General features: G+C 43.6%; 1 protein-coding gene across 7 annotated transcripts in view; it reads left to right on the top strand.

The window, feature by feature from the left end:
* The window catches only part of ERMARD (ER membrane associated RNA degradation), a 169,240-nt gene that overhangs the window by 13,598 nt on the left and 129,383 nt on the right, over positions 1 to 26,259 (top strand). For 5 of the 7 annotated variants that reach the window (XM_073627881.1, XM_073627876.1, XM_073627879.1 and 2 more), the window contains exons 2-4: positions 1,626 to 1,677; positions 20,105 to 20,258; positions 26,099 to 26,238. In XM_073627881.1, the coding sequence (XP_073483982.1) occupies positions 1,642 to 1,677; positions 20,105 to 20,258; positions 26,099 to 26,238 (330 nt within the window). In that variant the 5' untranslated portion in view covers positions 1,626 to 1,641. The remainder of the gene's footprint in view (positions 1 to 1,625; positions 1,678 to 20,104; positions 20,259 to 26,098; positions 26,239 to 26,259) is intronic. The other 2 variants (XM_073627877.1, XM_073627878.1) reach the window with 1 other exon arrangement.

Raw genomic sequence — 26,259 nt, 5'->3', positions numbered from 1 at the left:
GAAGCCGCTCAACAGAAGAGCGGGGGTATGCATGGCCACAATAGACTTGCAAGATGCATACTTACATGTACCTATAAAGAAAAGTGATCAAGGATCCCTAAGGTTCACGATCCAGGGGCCGGTGGCCACCCTGCATCTGCAGTACACATCTTTGCCTTTATGCATCTCTTCTGTGCCCAGAATCTTCTCAAAGATTATGGCAGAAGCGCTAAAGGGCCTGAGACAGCAGGACATAGGTGTGATACCATACCTAGACAATCTGCTGTTCTTTGCAGATACCGCAAAGAACCTAGAAAACAACCTCTGCGCAAGTATTTCTTATCCACAAAACCTGGGGTGGATAGTAAATACAGAAAAATCGCAGCTGACCCCAAGCCAAAAGTGGTATAGTTGGATTATGTGCTAGACGCCAGAGTAACCAAAACCTTCCCGACGGAAGAAAAGAACGAGGCAGTGCTAGGACTAATGATGTCCTCGATCCCAGCCATCACCTGGGCACAGCTCCACATGAGGCCCCTACAGAATCACATCTTGACCCCGTGGGATGGTGATCCATCATCCTTAGAGATGTCCATTCTTGTCCCTCGGTTGGTCGATCTCTCTTCAGTGGTGGCTCAATCCGCTCCGTTATGCCGAGGGGCGCAGATGGGCGCAAGCCAACCCTGTGAGCATCACCACAGCTGCCAGTACCTTAGAATGGGGGGCGCATATGGGGGATCTCTGTTTACAGGGGTTACAGATAGTCTCGAGCCTCCTAGTATATGAGGGAATTTAAAGCCATAGAGGAAGCGCGGAGAGTATTGCAACCAGCTATCCAGGGCAGAGATGTCCGGATTCAGTCAGACAACGCCACAACGGTGGCATACCTGAACAGGCAAGGAGAGACAAAATCCCCTCATTTGAGCCTTACAGAAGCAATTCTGTCATGGGCCGAGACAAACATCAGATCAACCTCGGGCATCCGCTTGAAGGGGACAGACAACACGTTGGCAGACTTCCTAAGTCGAAAGACCATAAAACAGAGAGAGTGGTCTCTAAACCAAGCAACCTTCTTGTGGATCACGCAAACCTGGAGAGTGCCCGAGGTAGATCTGTTTGCCTCAAGGACAAATGTGAAACTGCCAAGGTTTTTCTCTCCTTGGTCGCAGAAAAGGCAGGGGCAACTCCGGAGCAGATCTGAAGGGCAGCAACATGGTCGAGCTTCAGTGCCTTCGCGAGGCATAACCGCATTGACCAGCTGTCAAGACCAGACATTGGTCGCAAGGTGCTCCAGGCCCTATCCCCACCCTAGTATTGCTTGATACATCCTCTTGGATGCTGCCCTGGATGATGATTGGAGAAAACAGAGTTAGGTACCTGGTAACTCTTTTTCTAAGAAGTCTTCCAGGGTAGCACTAGTTCCCACCCTAAGCGATGATGCCGGGTATTGTGGGGACGCATTGGCTTACTGAGAGTTCCTTAGGTGCTTTAATGCTACTGAAGCACACAGGCGAAACTAACAAATTTATATTGGTGGACTAATGTGTTTCCTGTTGCAGGAAGGAGGAGCCTATCTCTCGGATGCTGCCCTGGAAGTCTTCTTAGAAAAAGAGTTACCAGTACCTAACACTGTTTTTTTATTACAGGTCTGAACACAGATGTATGGTTTGCTATTGCCCCATGGACATCTGCATTAAGGTCAGTAAACTTGTGCTCTGTTCAGTCCTATAAAATCAAAATAGAAACATCTGCACCCTTGGTCCTGCACATGCACCATAAAAGGGGCATTCAGTAAGTACATGGAAAATTCCTTTGTTTAAAAAGAAAAACTAGGCAAGCGTTTTAATATTTGAGCGGTTTGATCTGATGCTTTCACAAGATGGCTTGTTTACATGAGACAGAAGCCAGAAGTGACAAAACCGTTGTTGCTTCTGGTTTTTGATATCACGCAGTGGGAGGAACAAGATCAGTTCCTCTCACTGTGTGCCCGGAATGGGATGCTGTCTGTAGCACCCTTACCGGACTCCCTGATCAGAAAGAGCCCGGTAAAGGTGGGAGGAGGGGGACCCCCTTCTGCCGCCTGTAAAAGTAATCCAGCGGCTGTATAGGGTCTCAGATTACTTTTACTAGAAAGTGAATCGCCAGCTGCAAAAAAAACTATACTGGGATCATGACTGTAGCTGCAGTCATGATCCTGTTATAAGCACTTCAACCTTAGGCCATTTAAAAAACGTCCAAAAGACAGGAAGTGGTTAAATATAAGAATTTGGTCCGCCAACCACACAGTGCAGACTTGGCATTGAAGGAACATTTCTGACAATAATTAAACTACAAAGAAACATGGTTGGAATAAGTGGGAAACAAATGGGCAATTGTGACAGCATGCAGGCAACAAGCAATCATCACAATACACAGGCAACAAACAAATAACTATGACAATATTCCAACAACAAAGGGGCAATCGTTAAATTATGTGTGCAATTGTGACAATACACAGGCAATTGTAATAGTTTAATGACAACAAACAAAAAAGCATTACAGTATGTGGGCTATAAACCGAGTGCATTTACAGGTGCTTGCAGATAGTTGCTGTTGCTCGGCCCATAGAAATCGATGATAGGCTGAGCGGCCACAGCTGTCCACAGTCATCTGCAGGTTTTTGCTGGTTTGTGAAAAGAAATAAAAGGAGCTGCGCTGGTAATGAATAAATTATAAAAATAAAAGTGACCTATTAAGCAGGTAATAGTCAATAAAATAAACACATAAGTTGATACATAAAACATAACCTGCAGAAAAGGACCAATAAATATGAATATAGTCCAGTGGAGTGACACACATATGTAAATTAATGGATAAGCAAAGGCGACCAATTCAACGAAATAGACGGGTGACATAAATTATAAAAAAATAATAAGTGAAAAAAATAGAAATATTTGACGTGTAAACTTCGTGTAAAAAAATAGAAAATATAAACATTAAATGAATATAAAAGTCTCTTCCATGAAACTTCCCAACAGGGAATGAAAGTTGAAAACACCCTGTGACGGATCTTCTATATTCAAAGGACACTGTGAATCCACCACTACATAGATTGAAGGCTTACCAGCTGTCAGAGCTTGTGGCTAATACCCAGCCAGGGCCTTTGAGTCCTCCCGACACCTCCAGTGGCTAGCAAGCCAAGCGTTCCTGCAGGCTTAGTGGATACCAGCACTGGCTGCTGTCCCCGGTTTGGATGGGATTCCTCACCTCAGCCCCGGGGGGAGATCATCAATCCTGTCTCCGTCTTCCCTTGGATATATGCAAGGCTGTACCCAAACAAAATTGATGTCCTTTTTTTCCCACAAATTTCTTTTGGTGGTATTTTTTGCGTCCCTCAGGCTGGTCTCCTCTTGCTTGTTTGTGTCCAGAAGAGATGATCTGTTCCTAACCGCAGGTACTCACTTTATTGCCTCGTTCACACAGGGCAATTATATCCGTGGCCCATGCAGGACCATGTTTTACCAGCATGGGTATGCACAGGTTTTGCATGCATTCCAATGCTGGCAATCTCATTTGTGTCTATCAGGACACAATGGCTGCACGTGTATTTTGTGAATCTTCACATAATGCATTCACAAAATACAAAGCCTTCTGTGAATGGACAGCAGAGAGGAGAGGTGGATGGAGCTGCTGCTGTGTGCGAAAGGAGCATTTCTCTTGTCAGAGCAGTGGGAGTATAGTGATAGCTGTACATAGTTACATAGTAGGTGAGGTTGAAAAAAGACACATTAAATCAAACCTATGTGTGTGTGGGTGATTATATGTCAGTATTGCCTTGTATATGTTGTGGTTGTTCAGGTGCTTATCTAATAGTTTTTTGAAACTATCTATGCCCCCCCCTGAAACCACCGCCTGTGGAAGGGAATTCCACATCCTTTCCGCTCTTCTGATGTTAATGAGTGGCCACGTGTCTTCTTAAACTCCCTTCCGCGAAAGTTTTATCCCTATTGTGGGGTCACCAGTACGGTATTTGTAAATTGAAATCATATCCCTACTCAAGCGTCTATTCTCCAGAGAGAATAAGTTCAGTGCTCGCAACCTTTCTTCATAACTAATATCCTCCAGACCCTTTATTAGCTTTGTTGCCCTTCTTTGTACTCGCTCCATTTCCAGTACATCCTTCCTGAGCACTGGTGCCCAGAACTGGACAGCATACTCTAGGTGCGGCCGGACCAGAGTCTTGTAGAGTGGGAGAATTATCGCTTTATCCCTGGAGTTATTCCCTTTTAATGCATGCCAATATTCTGTTTGCTTTGTTAGCAGCAGCTTGGCATTGCATGCCATTGCTGAGCCTATGATCTACTAGGACCCCCAGGTCCTTTTCCATCCTAGATTCCCCCAGAGGTTCTCCCCCCAGTGTATAGATTACATTCATATTTTTTCCACCCAAATGCATTATTTTACATTTTTCTACATTAAACCTCATTTTCCATGTAGTTGCCCACCCTATTTGTTCAGATCTTCTTGCAAGGTTTCCACATCCTGCGGATAAGTTATTGCCCTGCTTAGCTTAGTATCGTCCACAAATACAGAGATTGAACTGTTTACCCCATCCTCCAGGTCATTTATGAACAAATTAAATAGGATTGGCCCCAGCACAGAACCCTGGGGGGCCCCACTACCCACTAGAGGTGCGCATCTTCACTGGTCTCACGATTTGATTCCGATTCTGATTATCCTGTCCACGTTTCGATTCCGAGATGCACTACGATTAATACACAAGTGCCCATGGTTTTCAACTTTTCATCAAAAAATTAATTCAAGCAGTCAGAAATTGAAGAACTATATTTATTTTTATCTGCTGTTTAAAAAAAAAATACCTTAAGTTCCCTGCATATAGCAAAGTCTGAACGTGAACAGTGCAGCAGACAACAGTATTTCACTTTACAGAAAATGTTAATACCTGCACTGCACTCTTATGCCGCGTACACACAATCGGACTTTCCGACAACGAAATCCTGAGATTATTTTCAGACGGATGTTGGCTCAAACTTGTCTTGCATACACACGGTCGCACAAATGTTGTCGGAAATTCCGATCGTCAAGAACGCGCTGACGTACAACACATACGACGGCACTATAAAGAGGAAGTTCAATAGCCAGTGCTTCACCTTTTGGGCTCCTTCTGCTAATCTTGTGTTAGTAGACGCTTGGTGAGAGACGATTCGTGCTTTTCAGCCTCGTGTTTTTCAGATCGTTACTGCTCTTCAGTTTGTGCTTGTGGGTTCGCATCTGGTTTTCAGTGCGTGTAGTCAGTTCGCATGTGGTTTTCAGTATGTATTTTTATAGTACGTATTTGATCTTCAGTGCGTTCTTGTCCGCTCGTTTCTGATTTTCAGCTCGCTCTTCTCAGGCCTTTCTGATTTTCAGTGCGTTCTGTTAGTTCGTTCTGACCAGCCGACCGTTTTGAAGTCATGTTGCAGGTAAGTACTCATCGTAGAGTTCGTGCTGTGCAGGGGCTTGGTGTTGGGGTTCTTACTTTGACCCCAGCCCAGTCCATGAACAGGGCGGGGAGGAGTTCATGGACGAAGAATTGGTTGCTCCAATGTGACCAATTCTCTCACATGCCTGTGTTGCGGGAGATCCGTGAGAATAATCCTGATGATTTCAGCAATTATCTCCGGATGACGGACCCCGTTTTTCACCATTGCTGGCTTTGCTGTCCCCTTATATTACGAAGCAGGACACCTGCATGCAGCAAGCCATCATTCCTGAACAGAGGCTAGTTGCCACTTTGCGGTATTTGGTGACGGGGAGAAGTCTGCAGGACATCAAGTTCTCGACTGGCATCTCCCCCCACGCTCTGGGGATCATTATTCCAGAGACCTGTTCTGCCATCATACAGGTCCTGCAGAAGGACTATATTAAGGTAAGATTTCTCCTTTAACATCACATTATATGCATTTAATGTTTGCTAATGTATTGTATTTCTTTCATCATTCCCTAATTACCATGATTTTAATATGCTGTGAATGTCCTCTTTATCCTCATGCATGCTGGAAGTTTTTAAAGTTCCTTTTTTGTCCTTCATGCATATTTGCCTTCACTAACCTCCCCAGCATGCTATCCTGAGCCCATACACACCTAGCCTAGTCACTTAACAATGTATTTCGTCAGCTCCATAGTAGTGCTTACCCTAAACACCCCCTAAAATGTGTACAAATGTTATTTGTGTGCTTAAATTCAGGCAGAGTGCCAGAGGCTTTTTTTTGAGGTTCCAAACTCATTCGGAACCCTCCCTCCCCCCCAACCACTAAGTCAACCGATACCAATCCTCTATCTGCTGATTTTGCCAAACCCATACACACTATACCTACCTCTTTTGTGGTCAGATTTAGGCCCCTTTCACACGGACGGATAGAATTGTGCTTTTAGCTGCGGATTTTCTAGTTTTCTACCGCAGCTAAAAGCACACAATGCTTTCCTATGGCCCCCTTCACACACTGCGTTTAGCTGCGATTTAGTTACATGTGGTTTGGTACGGATAGGAAAAATAGAATTGACTGCGTCCAGGAGTGATTTAGCGCAGCTATCTGCACATAACTGCAGGTAATCGCAGTATACTATTTCTCCTGCAGATAGCAGCGACAACAAGGAAAGAAAAGCAACAGGAAGCACATCAGAAATGGCAAGAATGTTCCAAACGCAGCCGCATGTAAACAAAGGTAATCGCACTGTACAAATGCAGCTGATCGCAGTGCCTGGAGTCTTGAATTTCACAGAACATATTATATGCTTTTAACTGCGGCAGAACAGCCGTTCGCGTGAAAGGCGCCTTATGGATGAATTCACCAAAGCATGCAGTGAAAGGGCCTGCCTGAATACTTTCAAATGCTACTGCTTAAAGTTTTGTTCTCCTATTATCTTGATGGGTAATTGCAGAATGTAAAAAAGTGCTTCAATTTGTACAGTGTGTATTCATATTTTTGTATTATGACACGTCTTACCTGTCCAGTGGGCTGCCAATAGTGTAAGTAAGGAGGGATTGGCCAAAGTAAAACATGTATGCATTCAGCTCATAATGAAGTGGAGAGGGTTACCTGTCCAAAACATCCCCCCACCCCTCAAATTTTTACAATGGGCCATCAGAGGGGGTGAGGAATCTGATAAGTGGACCTTATATTTTTGTCTTTAAATACTCCTTCAAATCGATGTTATACTGATGTTGGCCAAGAATGTTTGTGTCTAATCTGCTTGCAATGTTATGTGCAACAGTACTAATTTATTTTTTTCTTGTTCCACTCCACAGTTTCCTTCAACGCCACAGGAATGGCAGACTGTGGCTTCCCAATTTTCCCAGCAGTGGGACTTTCCCAACTGCGGAGGGGCAATAGATGGGAAACACATCCACATAGTCCCACCCCCCAACTCGGGGTCATACTATTACAACTATAAGGGGTTTAATAATATTGTGATGTTGGCGGTGGTGTCGGGGACATATGAGTTTCTCTATGTGGACGAGGGGAAGAATGGCCAGATGTCGGATGGTGGAGTCATCGCCCAGACCGAGTTCTACTAGCGGCTCCAGAGTAGTGGCTTGGGATTGCTACCTCCAGAAGACAATGTGGCTGGTCTGCCATTCGTTTTTGTCGCTGATGAATCATTTGGGCTGGGTGATCACCTGATGCGGCTGTTCCCGATGAGGACCCTCACCCCGGACCAGAGGGTTTTTAACTACCTACTGGCCAGAGTCAGAAGAGTGGTGGAGAATGCTTTCGGGATAATGGCCAGCCGGTTCCGCCTATTCCTTACGCCAATCAACATGGCGGAATATAAACTTAACCATATAATCCTTGCATGCTGCATTCTTCACAACTTTTTAAGGAGAAATTCTATGAACTATGTGGCCTCAGTTGGGCCCTGATGGCGCTTGAAGCTGGCCGTCCTGGCTTGCCCCCCCAAAGCGCCTGTGAGGTCTGTCTAAAATATATGGAGTACTTTGCGGGTGGGGGGGCATTGATATGCCAGAAAATGTTTAAGAAACATTTTTAAAATAAATTTTTATTGGTCAAGTTTCACACATGGAGACACCCCTAGTATCCACTGGAGCACCTGTGTGGGACACCCTAAAAAGTTTGTTCTGGTGTCCCACACTAGTGCTCCTGCGTCCAGATGTGTAAACAGCTGCTGAGTGTCTTACACTGAGTCAAGTTTGCATTTCATTCTAGTTACAAACCCATCTAGACAACAATGTACTAAACTTCTTTGAATACAAATAAGCCTGAACAAATGTAGTTAACCTGTATCTGCCAAAAACATTGTATTAGTGGGCGAACGAACAATGTTTACTATGAACGATTACTGTGCCCACGAACCAGAAAGTTGCCATTTTAAACTGTACAACAGTAAAGAAAAGCACATGGAGCAGCACTAAAGTAAAAATAAGAACAGGAACACACGACAACTACTTACTTTTTAGAAGCAGTTTCCTGATCTTTCTGTACTGATCGTGCTCCCTCAATTTCAGGTCTTGCCAGCGTTTCCTCAATTGATCCTTGGATCGTCGTACCCCAAAATTCCTGTGCAGACTTTTCACAACTTTAGCCATGATCTTGGCCTTTCTCACATTTGGGTTTGGGTACGGTCCATACTTCCCATCATGGTCGGCCCTCTCTACAAAGGACATATTTGAGGCCTTAAATCTCCTCCGGGATCGGGACGTTCGTGGCTCCAGGCTTTCGTCATTGCTGCTGTCTTCATGCACTTGTTCTTTCACCGCCATGTGCTCTCCCACTGCGCCGAAAGAGAAGGGGCAGGGAATATACTAGATAGAAGGTCAGGGGCGGGCGGAGTTTCACGCATTCGCAGTATATATAAAGCGTAACACGCGTGTGACATACGTACGATCTATGAGTGGAGGAAGGAGTAGCGGAAGCCCCGATTGTGCTAACAAAGGTACAATTTTAACTTGGGCCTATACTGCTTATAGATTGAGGCCTATATTGGGACAAGATTAGGAGAGTTTAGCCTGACATTAGGGTTTTGTCTTGTGTTGTGTCTTGCAGAGAAAATGGATCTATTGAATGATCAGGACTTTATCCCCATATTCATTGATATGTACAGGGAGCTGCCCTGTCTGTGGCAGGTAAACCACCCCTTTTATACCAATCAAAGAAAGAGGAAGGCAGCGCTGGATCAATTGTTGGAATTAGTGAAGCCGCAGATCCCCACGGCAACCATCAACTATTTGAAGGCCACAATTGGTGGCATGAGGAGCACTTATAATAGGGAGCGCAAGAAGGTCCAGGATTCCCAGAGATCAGGAGCAGCAGCAGATGACATTTATGTCCCCAGGCTGTGGTACTATGACAGACTGCATTTTCTGGCAGACCAGAGGGAACCCAGGCCAGCACTCTCCAGTCTTCCTTCAACACTTCCTTCCACCCCAGCTGAGGCTTCTGACATCCAACCTGGGCCTTTCAGCCAGGAAGATGTGATGGAGCCCAGCTTTAGCCAGGTATAGCATTGTTCAACATTATTCTTGTCCAAAAATTAGTGATGTTAACTAGATGTTATTATTGATCACTAATTTCTGATTTAACAAAGTGTTTTACATATCAATAGACAGTAGTGGCCACAAATGATTGGGACAAGAATGAAAAATGCTGGGGTCAGAATGATAGTCTTTTCTATTTATTAACATTCAATTTGCAACAGTCATGAGCTGAAAATTGTGTGTGATTGATGAACCAAAAACTAAAACTATGTCCCTTTTTCATACACAGGAAAGCCTCAGCCAGGAGGAGGCTGTGGAAAGTGGCAGCCTGGAGGTGGCGGGGTAAGTGGCAGCCAGGAGGTGGCCTGGCCCAGTAGCCTGACCAAATCCCAGGTCCCTCCACTCCGCTAAAAAAAAAAAAAAGGCCCAGGGAGGGGAGGAACCTGGAGGAGGCAGCACTTGGGTATTTTGGCAGGCTACTGCGGCCCTCAGAACCCCCCCAATCTTCAAGAGGACTATGCCTGCATGGCGGCCTGCAAAATGCAGGAAATGGAGGAGGGCCAACGCCTCTTCTGTGAGGAAGTTATCTTACAAGCCCTAAATAAGGGGTTGAAGGGTGAACTCACAAGCCAAAGCCAAGTTTGTGAGTTCAACCATCGTCGTCCTCTTCCTCCACCTCCTGCCACAACTCCAACACCAGAGCCACAGCCTGGAAGCAAGTGTGGAAGGAAGACAAGATGGCCTGGGTTCAGTCTGGTCTGACAAAAGACGCAGGCTGTTGTAACACAGCCTGGGGTCATATATGTCATCTGCTGCTGTTCCTGACCTCTTGGAGTCCTGGACCGGATTGTGCTCACTATTATAGGGACTCCTCATGCTACCAATTTTGGCTGTAAAATAGTTGATGTGTGCCCTGGGGTACAAAGGCTTTGCCGATTTCACCAGTTTATCCAGTGTTGCCTTCCTACTTATTTTGTTATGACCCCTAATAAATGGCTATTTTTTGTTCACAAATACTTGCCTATGTATTTTACTTCAAAAAGGACAGTTTATTTGTGAGTAGGCAGGTACATTTCAAAAATACAATGTCAGATTAACAAGGAACACCAACACCAAACAAAAAAGAAAAAAATAAGGGGACTAGGGGAAAAAGGGGGACAATGGGGACTTTATATGAAACACATCACTAGGGCAGGCTGAGTCATCAGATGTAAAAAAATGTAAATTTATTGATACCACATGAGAAACAAGGTGCAATAGATGGTACTCGCATATAATCAATAGATAAGGTACAAAGTATGTAAAACATGGCAGTAGAACATACAATAGTAGCATAGTAACATGTTATACATTGTAACATAGATTGCAGCATCATCAAAATTGCATCCCACATGTGTATACGTAATTCATATTGTATAAAAATCCAACTGATGGCTAAAACACTAAAATGCCCATGGTAGATACATATTCGTTGTGACATGTCAAGAAGTTATGAATGTTCAGTTGTATTGCTCGACGCGTTTCGTGGAAGTTTGTCCACTCATCAGGAGCAGCTATCTGGAAATATCTAAAGTAACGTGTAAAGTAGTAATTAATGATATTTAATTACAACAGGAAGAGGGGAAGCAAAACCGCTAATCCTAACACTCTTACCTGTAGATAAATGGTATAATGGTAGTAGGGCATATATAGAAAAATTCATGATGGTAGGAGATAATCAACACCAAACAACCTCCTTGAGGTTAAAAAATACAAGTTAATAATGGTGTTGTGGTAACTTGACACACAAAACGACAAAAAATATTATGGAGATCAGTAGAAAAAAAAAATATAGAATAAAACAGGAGATCTTCATAAAAAACAAAAAAAATGGAGATCTTGATAAAAAAAAAAAAAAACACTATAAAAATAAATTCTAACAATTATTATGGAGATCTGACGAAAAAAATAACAAATATTATTTAGGAGATCACAAGAAATAATAAAGAAATCAGTTTGTCAGAACTCTGTGTGAATATCAGCAGCAAAACAACTTCATTATTCTAGCATTATAAAGAAGAAGAGAATGCACTGCATTAAAAGATTATTAACTTTGCAGCGTGACGAATGTGCTATCTCCATTACGAACGCTAGTTTTACCAGACCGAGCGCTTCCGTCTCGTACTTGATTCAGAGCATGCGTGGAATTTGGTGCGTCGGAATTGTCTACACACGCTCAGAATTTCCGACAGCAGATTCTGTTGTCGGAAAATTTGAGAACCGGCTCTCAAATGTTTGTTGTCGGAAATTCCGACAAAAAATGTCCGATGGAGCCTACACACGGTCGGAATTTCCGACAACAAGCTCCCATCGAACATTTGTCGTCGGAAATTCCTATCGTGTGTACTTTACCACGATACACCTGTAACTGAAGCCAAGCAAGCCAAACCACCATTAGAGGAAGGAAAATTTTTGACAGAATAAATCATCAATTGAAGCTTAAAACCTTAAGCTAAACCTTATGGGATCACAAATATACACACAATACCAAACAAAACACACACGTCAGTGAATCAGAATCATGAGAAAGGGCAGGGAGAGGGGGAGACTGGGAGGGGAGAGGGGAGAGACTGGGCAGAGAGGGGATGAGGCTTGGCATCAGTTGTTTGGAACTTTTAGTATTTTTCTGAGGGTTAAAGTAACCCCTAGACACTGAAAAAAATTATTCTGAAACTGAATATTATGGACAATCTTCAAAAACAAAATCTCAGTGGCAGTGTTATAAACAAAATATATAACACTGGTGTGGTGGTATGGCAGACTGGCAGTGGGCAGTGACAGTGGCACTGGCAGACACTCAGACAGACAGTACGACATCACTTCCTGGATGTGCCAAAAATCATTAAAAAATAACGAAATGGAAAAAAAACCCCAAAAAACATGGATCACTGCAATACTACTCAGCATTTGGGAATGTATCGAATTTTCTGTAAGAACATTAGTTGATCCACATGCTCTGGTTTGAGGGTGCTTCTTTTTGCAGTTCTTTTTGCAGTTCCCATATCTCCTGCAGTGGAGAAAACCCGCTCTGCAGACACGCTTGTGCCAGGGATACACAAGTATTGCTTTGACAGCTGAAAGGGGAGGGGAAATATGACCTCACGCCACCAGTTCAAAGGGTTTTCAATGAGAGGCAGAGGTGGGGCTTTACAATATTTTTCCATTTCCTCTTTAACCTTGGCATAGGGGTCTTGGGTTCTATTGTACCTTCAGTGTCAGTGAAAGACTGTCCCAGCAAAGTCATGAGCAGTGATCTGGCTTTTCTTTTGGGAGGAGATGGAGAATGGTTGTCCATGATGGGTGAAATTTCTTCTTCTTCCAGGCACTTGATCCTCTTGATCCTCATTTGTCCTCTTATTAGATGTAATCTGTGTTTGAACAAAAGAATAGAAAGAATAGAAAAAAATACTAACATTAAGAAAATACATTGTCAATTGCCTATGATTCTGATGAGGTGAGGAAAAAGCACAGGAATCGGTGATTCAGAAGCGTGGCTTAAACAATGTAGCTAGCTAGCTAGCTAAGCAGCTAGCTACTGTAGTTTCAAGAAACATCATGAAATTCAAATTAATTTAATTACCTCCAAGGATGCAGCCTCCTTAGTCACTCCTTTGTATATATCCAATCTCTCCTCCTCTGTGAGGATAAAAGGCAGTCCCTTAAAGCAAGGATCCAGTGCAGAGGCTGTATGAAGGATCTTCTTCTCTGCCTCTTCTGGAGATCTGTTCTGATGGCATTCTTGATCTCATGGATCATGGGTGTGTCTCCCATGGTGCCTGTCATGCTCTGGAGGAGGAGGTGGCACAGACTGTAGGTTGTTGTCCTAAGAACCTCTTGACCATGTCATATGCGCTGTTCCATTTTGTTGGCACATCAGTTATCAGCTTCAGGCCAAGACATTTCTGTTTCTCTTTTAGACAGTGGCTTGCTCTGGTGCTGCGGTGAAAGAATGTGGATATCCGTCGCACTCTGCCAAGAAGCCTGGAGAGCGTGGCCACTTTCGATTGCTGGGACACAGGATTCAGTGTATGGGCGAAGCATTTTACATGGGGGAATTTCCCAACTTGAGCTGTAACTATCATGTTCGACGCGTTATCGGTCACAAGCACTACAGATTTATCGGACAGCTGCCATTCTTCCACAACATGAGACAGTAGCTCCGCCAGATGAGCACCTGCGTGAGACTCATAAATGGAACTTGTTTGTAGTACATGAGACAAGATCTGCCAGTCCTTAGTAACGTAATGTGCTGTTAATGTAACATAAGACTCCGTCGTGACTGAAGTCCATGAATCATGCATTATTGCGACTCAACTTGCTTGGCTCATTGACGCAATTATCTGAGCTTTGGTTTCGTGGTAGAGTACAGGTATAACGTTTTCTGTAAAGTGACTTTGTGACGGGATCTTGTAACGCGGCTCTATCGTCTTCAACAGGTAGCGCAACCCAGTGTTGTCCACAACAGAGTAAGGGCGCAGGTCCTTAGCTATAAAAGCTGCCACAGCTTTTGTTCTCTTGCCTTTTTCAGGGTTGGGTGGCAAAGTTGACAGTATCGCATCAATTCTTGGCTGAGCTGGGTCTATTTCCTTGGCACTGGTGGTGGTGGTGGAAGGTGTTAGCATCTCTGAGTGAAAACGGCTAGCGTGGTTTCTCATATTAGTAGTATTCCCTAGATATTTAATTTTTGTGTGACAGGCTTTACACACAACGTATGTCCAATTCGTGCTTCCCACTTTGTTCATAAAAGCCGAAATGTGCCCAGATGTTTGCTTTTAAAAAGCTAGGTGCATTTTTTATCTCTCGTTCTTTTTGGTCTCCTTCTGCCATTTTACCAGCATGCCATGTAATTGTGACAGTTAGGGGTGATGACGTTGTCAACAAACTCTGTCAGTATTAAAAAAAAAAAGCACTGAGTGACTAAGCCACGACCAGAAAAGTAACAAGTTTCCTATATGTTAAATACTGCCACAAAATCCTACCCCTACGCCGTCGCTTTGTGTTAAACAATGCGCCCTCATCTTATCTTATTTGTGATCTGTGCTAGCCGGGTGGTCAGCCGGTCATGTGATCTCTGCCTCTCCTTCTCTGATCTAAACAGCTACAATGGGAGGGGCTGAGTGTGGTGGACTCACTGGCAGTGGACAGGACAGCACTGCAGTATATATTATACTTACTGGCAAAGGTTCTGGTTCTCTTATGATGAGCAAAACCATAAATCATACAAACAAAGGTATCAATAAAGTTGTGATCAATCACTAAGACAATAAGATCTACATAAACCATAATTAATTAAATGGCAATGGCATGGTCACTTAAACTCACTTTAATGTTTAGGAATACAGAATTCAGTTCACCAATCACCATCAATTATTACAGTCATAAATTTGGCATATTTGCAGTCCACATGATAATGGTGCATCAGATTATGATATATTATATATCTAGTTAGTAGTAGTACTGTCAGTGTCTCTACTCTCGTACCTGATGATGATGATGACGACGAGTCAGTGCACTGCTGGAGGTCTCCTGCTGCCTCTGAGGAGGACAGATTGGGTCTCTCTCCCAAAGCCCTGCTGCCCACAGCAGCCAGTTGTAAGTAAGAGGATGGCTGGGGCTTGTGTGCAACAGTGAGCTGAGGAGGAAAGCTCTGGGGACCGGGACTCAGAAGTCGGGGACGTGAGTCGCTCCACTTGTCTGTCTCCTCTCTTGCCAGCGAAGCGACACAGGGCGGCTGGGGATGACGTCAGTGGTAGGCGGGAAAAGATGGCTTACAATTGGCTGCTTTCGGGTCCGGACACGGAGGCAGGGCATAACGCGGCACGGCGCGAGGATGACTTCATTCAAACAATGGATAATTAAAGTCGTAGCATCGATGCCGCATCATGGATGACCGAATCACGATGCATCAATGTTATGATTAATTTCAGCACCCCTATTACACACCCCTGACCATTCCAAGTATTCCCCATTTATCTCTACCCTCTGAACTCGTCCTTGTAGACAGGTTTTGGTGCTTAGTAAAACTGTCAGTTGTAAATAAGAGAGAAGTCCATGAGGTGGCATGCACCTCATTGGACTTAACCCATAGCATGCCAACTCATTTTAGAAGTGGCTGAATTTCTTGATTTGAGCTTTATGCAATAAAGATTTGTCACCTCCTTGCCCCAGCAAAAGACAGCAAAATGCAGTGACATACTGGTAACCTCATGTCTCTGCTCACGCTCCCTTTCCTCCTGTGACCATGTTCCTTTATATGCACAATTGATTGTCTGCCAGTGCTGTCCCTCCCTCTTCTAGCCTAAGTTCATCTGTAAAGGGTAATACAAGGTGCTAATATGAAGTTAAATTCAAGCACTTACATTAGCTGCATTTAAAAATAGTTAAAATTATACTTTAGTTAAAGGGGTCGTAAACCCCCATGTTTTTTTCACCTCAGTGCAGCCTATGCATTAAGGTGAAAAAAGTTCTGTCACTGACTGGCCCCCCAGCCCCCCATTTTACTCACCTGAGTCCTGTATTCCCCCGCCGTCACGCGACCCTGCAGTTTGACTCATCCAGCGTCATCCCGGGACTCATCAAGGTGGGCGGGACGTTCGGGTATCCCGTCCAGCGGTGAGCTGACACTGACTTCTGACAAGCTGTTTTTATTTCATTGTTCTTGTAAGCATATCTTGTATTGGGGGGGATTGAGTTTTTTAATAAAACGGTATAACAATATGGTAAGCATCCCTTCTATTCTTGCATGATCTAAACAACAACATCATGGCCATGGAGAACTAACCAGCTTCAGTGACAGCAGAGCAGACTATCCCTGGGAGAGATAACACAGGCTTACCTGACTCTTACCTTTGGTGAGCATACACTCACAGGGGGCTATCACGAGGTGACCCGGTGAAGGTGTATAGGCCGTTGATTGGTGCACTCTAGTGGATTTGAAGCTCATCTTGTACGCTGTCCGTTGCAGGCATGTTTTAATAGTAAAAAGACTTGCCGGATTAGCCTGGTTTAGGCTCTATATCCACTATGGACTAAGCTATTTTATTATCTTTAAATGTATTTACATGTTATGAATTATTACACTTGTGGTATAATCCATGCAAAGCGCTGTTATTATTTTCTCATTTTGGGGAAATATATATTTATATTACATACCGTTTGTTTTTTATAATAGCAGCTAATGGTGTACAAAATCTACCATATATCCAATCTGAGCGCTGGGATCAGGGATCTTTTTCTTTTCTCTGATATTTTCTCTCCAAAACGCAATATTGTCTCAGCAACCACTCACTCGTCGAGACCCTTGCAACCACGCACATCATAAAAACCCCCCAAAAAACCTCATACTCATCGAGACCATATCGTCTCAGCAGCCTGAAACATACATGAGACCCTTGCAACAACGCAATACTGTCTCAGCAACCTGACTGAGACCCTTGCAACCGCACAATATCGTCACAACAACCTGACTGAGACCTTTGCAACCACGCAATATTATCTCAAAACAAACCTCATACTCATCAAGACCCTTGCAACCACGCAATATCGTCTCAGCAAACCAGACTGCGACCACGCAGTGTCGTCTCAAAAAACAAACCTTCATAGTCATCGAGACCCCTGCAACCACGCAATATTGTCCCAGCAACCTGACACTCTTTGAGACCCTTGCAACCACGCAATTTCGTCTCAACAACCTAACATTCACTGAGACCCTTGCAACCACGCAATAGAGTCTCCAGTAGTATAAAACACTTTGCGGCACGCACCTATGTGCAAACCTGCATACAAATTAACTTGCAAATACACCTCAGTGGCACACAATCAGCCACACAAACACGCAGCGGCACCCAGTTAGCCATTCATTTCCAGTGGCATGCGGGCCACTCATCTTTTCTCTGTCTTTCTCCCTGAGGTTAGTTCAGGTTTCCATCCGGCACCAGGTTGAACTTTATCTTCCCAGGTAAAAATAAAAATAAATTGGAGGGGAAGAACGTACAGTTCGTATCTTCACTAGGGTCATTTGCATGACAGGGGTGGGCCAGTTTATTTCAGATAAAAGTCACACCAGGCCCACTGTCGGACTGTTATCCACCACCTCGATGAATTCCTGCTCATCGAACAACCAAGCACACCACCGGCAGATCTAGACAGGTTGAGAATAGTGTTCAACAATCTCAACGTGCCCATAGCCGAGCATAAAGTGGAAGGCCCAGCAGACTCTATTACCTTCCTAGGTGTCACTCCGGACACACGTGCCATACAGGCTAGCCTGTCTCCCGACAAACTGGCCCGTACCAGGACAGTTATCCACGACTTCACCCGGTCACAAGGGTGCACAATGAGGCAGTTGCAATCCTTACTAGGGATGCTGAATTTCGCAATGTGGATTATTTTTCAAGGACGGTCCTTTATATCACAGCTTTTAGTTTTTCTCACACCAAGTTCTCAAACTAGACCAAGCAGCAGTAGCAGACTTAGCTATGTTCCTCACCAGCTGGAACGGCATTTCAATGTTCATCCCGGCTGTGTCAGCCGAGCCACCACGGTGGTCTCTGATGCCGCAGCCTCCACGAGCTTCGCTGCCATTTTCGGCCACCACTGGTTAGCTGAACCTTGGCCCCCAGAAATTCTCTTAAATTTCTCCTTTCACCCAGTCTTCATCACTTTTTGAGCTGTATCCCATCGTGGCAGCTGCCCAGGTCTGGGGCCACACTTGGACAGGACAGACGGTGCTCTTCACCACAGACTATCAGGCCACGGCTGACATCATCAATAAAGGTAGATCCAAGTCACTCCCCATCATGTCCTTCCTGCGCAGGCTCGTGCATCTGTCACTCCATCACCAGTTTAATACTTTCTATAGACATATTCCAGGCAAATGCAAATCGCAGCTAATGTGCTGTCCCGTTTCAACCTTACTTTGTTTTTCCAGCAGGAGCCTGGAGCCGACCCAACAACTACTCCTGTCCCACCCTGGTCATTGCTGACAATGGACTGAAGTCACATCTCGCCAACACAACCCAGCTCATTAACCACTCCTTGGCACGCAACACACTGAAGGCCTATCGCACTGCTTGAAATACTTACCACAAGTTTTTGGCCTCCTGCCCCAGAGCAGCGATAGGCGACGTTAGACATGTCCTAGCCTTTTTTTATTGTATTGCCATACGCAGCTCGCCCTTTCTCACAATACTATTAGGCTATACCTAGCCGGCATCCAGCATTTCCTGTCCTTGCAGGACCCCAGTAAACCTTCAGTATTCTCGGCCCATGCAGTCAAGTCCCTCCTACGGGACATACTGAAGCACCAACCCGTAGTCAGTGGCAAACGCCTACCTATCACAAGTGCCCTATTCAGGGACATGTCTGAAATCCTTACTTATTCTCCATTGGGGCTTTGCCCAGCCTAGTCATCCAAGCTGCCATCTACTAGGCCTTTGAGGGTTTCCTATGACCTAGTGAATTTACCGTCAGCGGCTTTGGCAGTCAGACACTGCTCCGACGTCACCTGACACGCTTTCTGAACCATTACACCCTTCATCTCACAGTCTGCAAAACGCAACGAACCGGCCCAACGCTTGACATTAACCTGTTTTAGGCTTTTTGCTACCCTTTCTAAACAGCCCCCTGAGTGGCAGCCAGTTTATCAAGCATGTCAGGATCCTCCTAAGCAACTTGGGCTTCAACCCCAGTCAGTTCTCTGGACATTCCTTCTGGATTAAAGAAGCCTCAGCCGCCTCCCAGCATGGAGTACCAAACCACATAATCAAGAAACAAGTCCGCTTTTTTTGCCACATACATCCCAAATCCACAGGAAGAAATGGCACAAGCCTTCACCAAGCTGGCGCAATAACCACAAGAATCAATAAAGTTATTCCCCTATCTGAGTCTTTTTCCCCCTTTTCTTGGCATACCGACCAGACAACCAAGGCACACTTCAGGTCTATTTATGTTGTAAGTCTTGTCGCATGTTTATGTGATCTACATCTCTCTCGGTCATAGGGCCACGACCATAAATACGAAGACCAGTATGGTGGCCTGAATTTATGGGAGGAGCCCGGAGGGTATTTAAGCAGCCCACTCGCCCATGCTTTTTGTTGGTTCCAAGGCGCAATACCCTCCCGCCCTTCCCTTTTTCAGGGCACTTCTCAGCACATCCTTCTTCATAAACTATCCATTACTTACCTTGGGTATGCCCCCTTTTCTTGGTTTACCGACCAGACCACCAAGGCACACTTCAGGTCTATTTATGTTGTAAGTCTTGTCGCGTGTTTATGTGATCCACATCTCTCTCGGTCATAGGGTCACGACCATAAATATATATATATATATATAAACATGTAGTTAATTTAATAAAAAAACAACAAATTAAACTTTACAATCACTTTAAAGGGGGGCCCACATGAAATAAAGTTGAAGCTACAGCCATAGCATCTTTTCCTGAAAATATTTTCCAACTTTTCCCAAATGTGAGCCAGATCTAAATAATGCAAAAAGATGTGGCTTTGCTTGGTCTTTTAAAGAGCAGACAGTGCTCAACTTTTATGTCCAAGTAAGAATAGGTCATTGTGTATAAAACAATAATAACATTATATTTTTTTTTTTTCTGTGCAGATGCGAACCACATGCCTGTCTCCAGCAGTGCACAAGATGGTGTGTCAGCTTGGGTTTGAGATCAAGGACAATATAGAGATTATAAATATTGTAGACAAGGATAATCAAGTGTGCTGGGATGCAATATGTAGCAAAGTGTATCATGCGTCTTCAGGTGAGTTGTAGTTTCACATGATTACCCATGAACAGATGAGCATTTTGAAACACACCTAACACTTACCTTCCCTGCCCCTTTGGAGTCTGCGTGTTAACAGACAAAATATATTAGCGCTGCTGCCCACATGCATGGATCACTACTCACTACAGTCCACAGAATAGGCTGGAAAGATCTGAGAGTCCTGAAAGTGCAAGATATACCACTTGAAATGGCCTAACAGTGACAGCATTTTTTTATTACAAGTGCCATTTACATAAATGTTGTACATTCACATCACTCCCTGCCCTCAAGAAACTTACAAGCTAAGGTCCCTAACTCACATACATTCATACATATACATACTAGGGTCAATTTAAACAGGAGCCAGTTAACCTACCAGCATGTCATTGGAGTGTGGGAAGAAACCTATGCAGGCACAGGGAGAACATGCAAACTCTGTGCAGGTAGTGCCGTGGTTGGAATTCTAACTGATGACCCTAGTGCTGCTAGGTGGAAGTGCTAACCACTTAGCCACTGTGCTGCCTTATTATCCTATTATTGTGAATCTGACATACTTTGCCATTGTGGAGTCATTGTTGAAGTGTTATGAAAACACAAACTCTGGAAAAGTTAACTTTTGGTGATAGGCCAAATTAGTGTGACAATTGGATAATGGTAAAGTATAATTTTTTTTGTATTTAAAGAGGAACTGCAGTCTGCTGACATAATTTGTAATAAAAATATCTTTTCCATTCTGAAGCTTCCCTCCAACCACTTTGCATATTTTATATATACTGTGATTCTGTACAAATATGCTGCAGAAATCTTCCTCCGCTGAGTCTGGCTGCAACCATTTTAACTGTGGGCAGCTGAAGCTGCTGCCTGTTCACTTCCTGGATTTACACAGACACACAGAGGCACACCTGCAGCCCTGCAGCTCTCATTGGCCTTCTCATGACTAATCCCCCCTCCCTTCCTGGCAAACTCTCACAAGAGTGAGAAAGAACTGTGCATGATGTCATAAGCCTAGGCTAATGACCAGACAAGAAACAGGAAGTGGGCTGTATAAGGTATTTACTGGCAGAAAAAAAATGTTTTACTATCAAAAGTTAAAACAACAAGGGCAGAAGATTTAATAGATGGAAAGATGAAAAAATGACTAAAGTTCCGCTTTAAGGATAAAAGGGTTACATATTTGTTGTATTTTGGTGTAAGGGCCAGTAACACCATGAATCGCATAGGAATGCGCTAGAGCTGCACAATTAATCGTTAACCACTTCAGCCCCGGAAGAATTTACCCCCTTCCTGACCAGAGCACTTTTTTGCGATTCGGCACTGCATCGCTTTAACTGACAATTGCGCGGTCGTGCGACGTGGCTCCCAAACAAAGTTGACGTTCTTTTTTTTCCACAAATAGAGCTTTCTTTAGGTGGTATTTGATCACCTCTGCAGTTTTTATTTTTTGCGCTATAAACAAAAAAAATAGCGACAGTTTTGAAAAAAAACGCATTATTTTTTACTTTTTGCTATAATAAATTAATAAATATCCCCAAAAAAATATATAAAATTTTTTTTTTTTTATCTCAGTTTAGGCCGATACGTATTCTTCTACATATTTTTGGTAAAAAAATTTGCAATAAGTGTTTATTGATTGGTTTGCGCAAAAGTTATAGAGTCTACAAAATAGTGGATAGTTTTATGGCATTTTTATTGATATTTTTATTTTTTTACTAGTAATGGCGGTGATCAGCGATTTTTATTGTGACTGCGACATTATGGCAGACACGTCGGACAATTTTGACACATTTTTGGGACCATTGGCATTAATACAGCGATCAATGCTATAAAATTACATTGATTACTGTAAAAATGTCATTGGCAGTGTAGGGGTTAACCACTAGGTGGCGCTGTAGGAGTTAAGTGTGTCCTAGGGAGTGATTCTAACTGTGGGGGGGAGGGGCTGTGTGTGACACATCACTGATCACCGATCCTGATTGCAGGGAGCGTGATCAGTGTCGGTGTCATTAGGCAGAACGGGGAGATGCTTGTTTACATTAGCATCTCCCCATTCTTCCTCACCATGAGACGATCGCGAGTATGCCTGCGGACATCGAGTCCGCAGGACCCGCGATTACGGTCCCGAAGCTCCCGGTGTGCGCCCGTGAGCCGCCTCTTAAAGGTCAACATACAGGTAGGTTAATCTGTCTGTACGTGCCCTTCTGCCGCAGTATATCTGCGTGAGGCGGTCGGGAAGCGGTTAAAAAAATTGTGATCTCAATTTAACCCCCCTCATGATCTCTACTGCAGAGTTTCCTGATTCTTTCATGTAACAAGTGTAGAGACTTCTCTGCTCACTCAGGGGCAGTCTGCCAAGTTTGTAACAACATTGTCTGTGCTAGTAGAAACATTGTAACTCTTCCTTCTTAGATCAAAGGGATAAACTTCTGTGTGTAAATGCAGGAAGTTTAACCACTTAAAGTGATACTAAAGGTTTTTTGTTTTTTTTTTAAATCACAAACATGTCATACTTACCTCCACTGTGCAGCTTGTTTTGCATAGAGTGGCCCCGAACCTGGTCTACTAGGGTCCCTCGGTGGCTCTCTTGGCTCCTCCCCCGGATCAGATAACCCCCTGGAAGAAGAGCTCTCCTGGGGGGTTACCTTGCGGACGTGCTCCTGAGTCCAGCATTCGACGTCCATAGCACCGCATGCAGGACTCAGCCCCGCCCCCCAGCGGCCGTGTTATTGGATTTGATTGACAGCAGCAGGAGCCAATGGCTGCGCTGCTATCAATCTATCCAATCAACAGCCGAGAACCCCCTAGCAGAGAGATGGCGCTTCCCCATGGGACGAGGGTTCGAGGGTTCAGGTAAGTAAAACAGGGGGGGGGGGCTGGCGGCCGGTCACTGACAGGTGGTTTTTCACCTTAATGCATAGGATGCATTAAGGTGAAAAAACACGAACCTTTACAACCCCTTTAAAGTCCTTTTTCTGACACTTGTTTCTTACAAAGTTAAAATCAGTATTTTTGCTAGAAAATGACCTGGAACCCCCAAACATTATATATTTTTTTTTAGCAGAGACACTAGGGAATAAAATGGCGATTGTTGCAATATTTTTTGTCACACTGTATTTGCACAGTGGTCTTTTTAAATGCAATTTTTTTGGAAAAAATACACTTCAATGAATTAAAAAAAAAAAACTAAACAGTAAAGTTAGTCCAATTTTTTTGTTTAATGTGAAAGACGATGTTACGACGCGAGAATCGTGAAAGAATCGTGATCTTCTAAGCAAAAAAAATCGTGATTCTCATTTTAGCCAAAATCATGCAGCTCTAGAATGCGCTGTACATTCCTGTGTGATCCACATGCGATCCAAATGCAGTGTGATTTCAGCCCATTCATTTGAATGGGATGTACGGTAATTGCGCCAGACCGCACTTTGTTACAAAACACACAGCAACCAGATCACATGCGATCACACTGCATTTGTTACCTTTGTTTGAGGTGTCATGAAGCCCTGGTTCACACTGATGCGGGGCGGTAAACGCTGTGATCCCTGTCCGGTTCCCGCATCGCAAATGCACTGTGTTTTGTGATCTGCTGCGGGTGTTAGTTTAAAGTTAATACCCCAAAAGCAGATCGCAAATGCAGTGTGTCTTCCTGAACTGGATCACATGTAAACATGTTAAAAAACAACCATGCGATCTGTTTTCACTGCAGCTCAAAAAACGCACCATGTTCTAGTGTGAACTGGTCCTTTAGGATAGTGTACAAAGGCTTACATTGCACTAATTATCAAGTTATTGAAATATCTTGGGACATAAGATACCAACTAATAGTTTAAATCACACAGCAATTTAATCTGACATGCCACAGATATCATTTACGTCTTTTTCACATGGAATTGAGAGCTCTTAGAGGATGCAATAAGAATTTTATGATACTGAAGGGAAGCCTTTGATATATTTACATTATTTGGATGAATAATTAACAAGGAAGGAGAAATAATAATATTATTTAAAATGTTTATTGGTTGGATGAATTAGTTAAAGTGGAAGTCCAGGCTAAAACTAAAATCCCTGCATCCATAGACACCAACATTCTAATACTAACCTACTATCTATCCCTGAAAAGGAAAAATCCGTATACTTACCTTTTTCTGCAGGCGATCCCACCCGATCTCCAGCTGCGGAAGCTCTGATCCACGCTGAGCTGTCAGCCGCGGCTTAGCTGTGGAGGCGGGTGCAGAGGACACATCCGACAACGGAAGCCCCATAGTAACCATAGTGACGTCACTTCCCATTTATTTCACAGCCATTATCGGCCGCGTCCTCTGCAGAGCTTCTGCCACTGGAGATCGGGTCGGATCGCCTGCAGAAAAGGTATGTGTCCTGTTTTTTTTCTTTTCAGGGCTAGATAGGTTAGTGTTAGAATGGTGTCTAGATGCAGGGATTTTCGTTTTAGCCTGGACTTCCACCTTAAGTTGCCTACTTTGAAGACTTCTTAGGTACACTATCTGACAATATTTTTGGTGTTACACTTTTTCTTTATTGTAAAATCAAAAGAATGGTTAGAGACATTTATTATTTGGATGATAAATTATAGTTACAAAATGTATTAGATTAATGTACTTTTTGATACAGTGCATTGAGGGGTACTTGTTAAGAATTACTAGCACTTGGGACATTGGGTATAACCTTGAAATTACATTTTGTAACAAATCCAAAGACCTCATCTTGTAACTTGTAACCTCAATTTTTAGGCTCTTTACTCAGTTGGAGTCTGCCTGCTCAACAGGGAATCTGTTTACTGATCCCCGCTGAGGAGGCAGATGTTTGGTTTGTGTCCACTCCTCTTATGCAGAGCGGACACAGACACAGCCTGCTCTCCTCAATGGACGGACGGATGTAAATGGATTACCTGTCCGTTTTACACCCAACTGCCCTCTGATCCGATCTGCCAGACGAATGGGGAGCTTTAGCAGACAGGTTTGGGTCAGATGTCAGCGGGTGATACCCACCACTCCATCGAGGAGAATGAAGGGTCCAATCAGATCTGCCTGAAAAACTGACAGGCGGATCAGCCCAACCGTGTGAAAGGGGCCTAACTTTGTACACATATCTCTGTAAGACAAGGTCTATCTTTCCCTAACTCTATTTTGAGAATCTCTAATTTCACTGACCTCAGTAGAGAGACTATGAGAGTTACCATCAAATATAGATTGCTGGTTGTTGAACTGTGTAATATGTTTAAATGTCATACACTGATATAAATGTAATGTATAAGGGCCATTAAGAAGCGAGTGATTAACATTTGAAGCTTACTCAATGGTGCTATGCTGAAGAATAAATCAAGTCAGCTGATGTTATCTTGAGCTGAGCTAAATAACTAGAAAGCCCTGCTTTAAGTTTGATTGACACTAACTACTTTATGGGCCTTTTTACTGACACCTTAGATGCTCTCATCACTCCCCAGACCCCTTATTTCCTGGTATATGGATGCTCAGGAAGATGAAGCTAGGAGTCAGCATCATTCTACCACGTTCGCCCTTCTTCTCAGCATTCCATAACATAATGTATATGATATTCATTTTTTTTTTTAATTAGAAATATTCCTATGAATTAGAAAAATTTGTAAGATTTCTAAAATTCTTGCTCTGGTTACAAGGTTTAGTGGCCAGCAAAATGACTAGAAATATTGTTGTGTAACACTTAGCAATTGTTTACTGTTATCTGTTTTTAGTTTTCTGAATGCTAGTTTCTCTTTAACAGACAAAAAGGCCCCTGTTTTATTGCTGTAGTGTAAAACTGCACATTATATTGGTAACTTACTCCCAATTTGTAATCTTTTCCCTTAGGAACAGGGCTGGATTATGCTGAAAGTGTCAGACAGCTGGGGCCCCTATGTGAAACCGCGTATTTATATTTCTTGTCCTTGCCAAATGAGAAGTTTGAAGAAGCATTTAGAGAATACTTCCACTGGACCAACAATAAAGAGGTATAAAGAAAACTTAAAATT

The sequence above is a fragment of the Aquarana catesbeiana genome, linkage group LG04 (genome assembly GCF_042186555.1).
Source record: "Aquarana catesbeiana isolate 2022-GZ linkage group LG04, ASM4218655v1, whole genome shotgun sequence".
Lineage (NCBI taxonomy): Eukaryota > Metazoa > Chordata > Amphibia > Anura > Ranidae > Aquarana > Aquarana catesbeiana.
The sequence above is the reverse complement of the archived record's forward strand: the minus strand, read 5'-3'. Positions and strand labels throughout refer to the sequence as shown.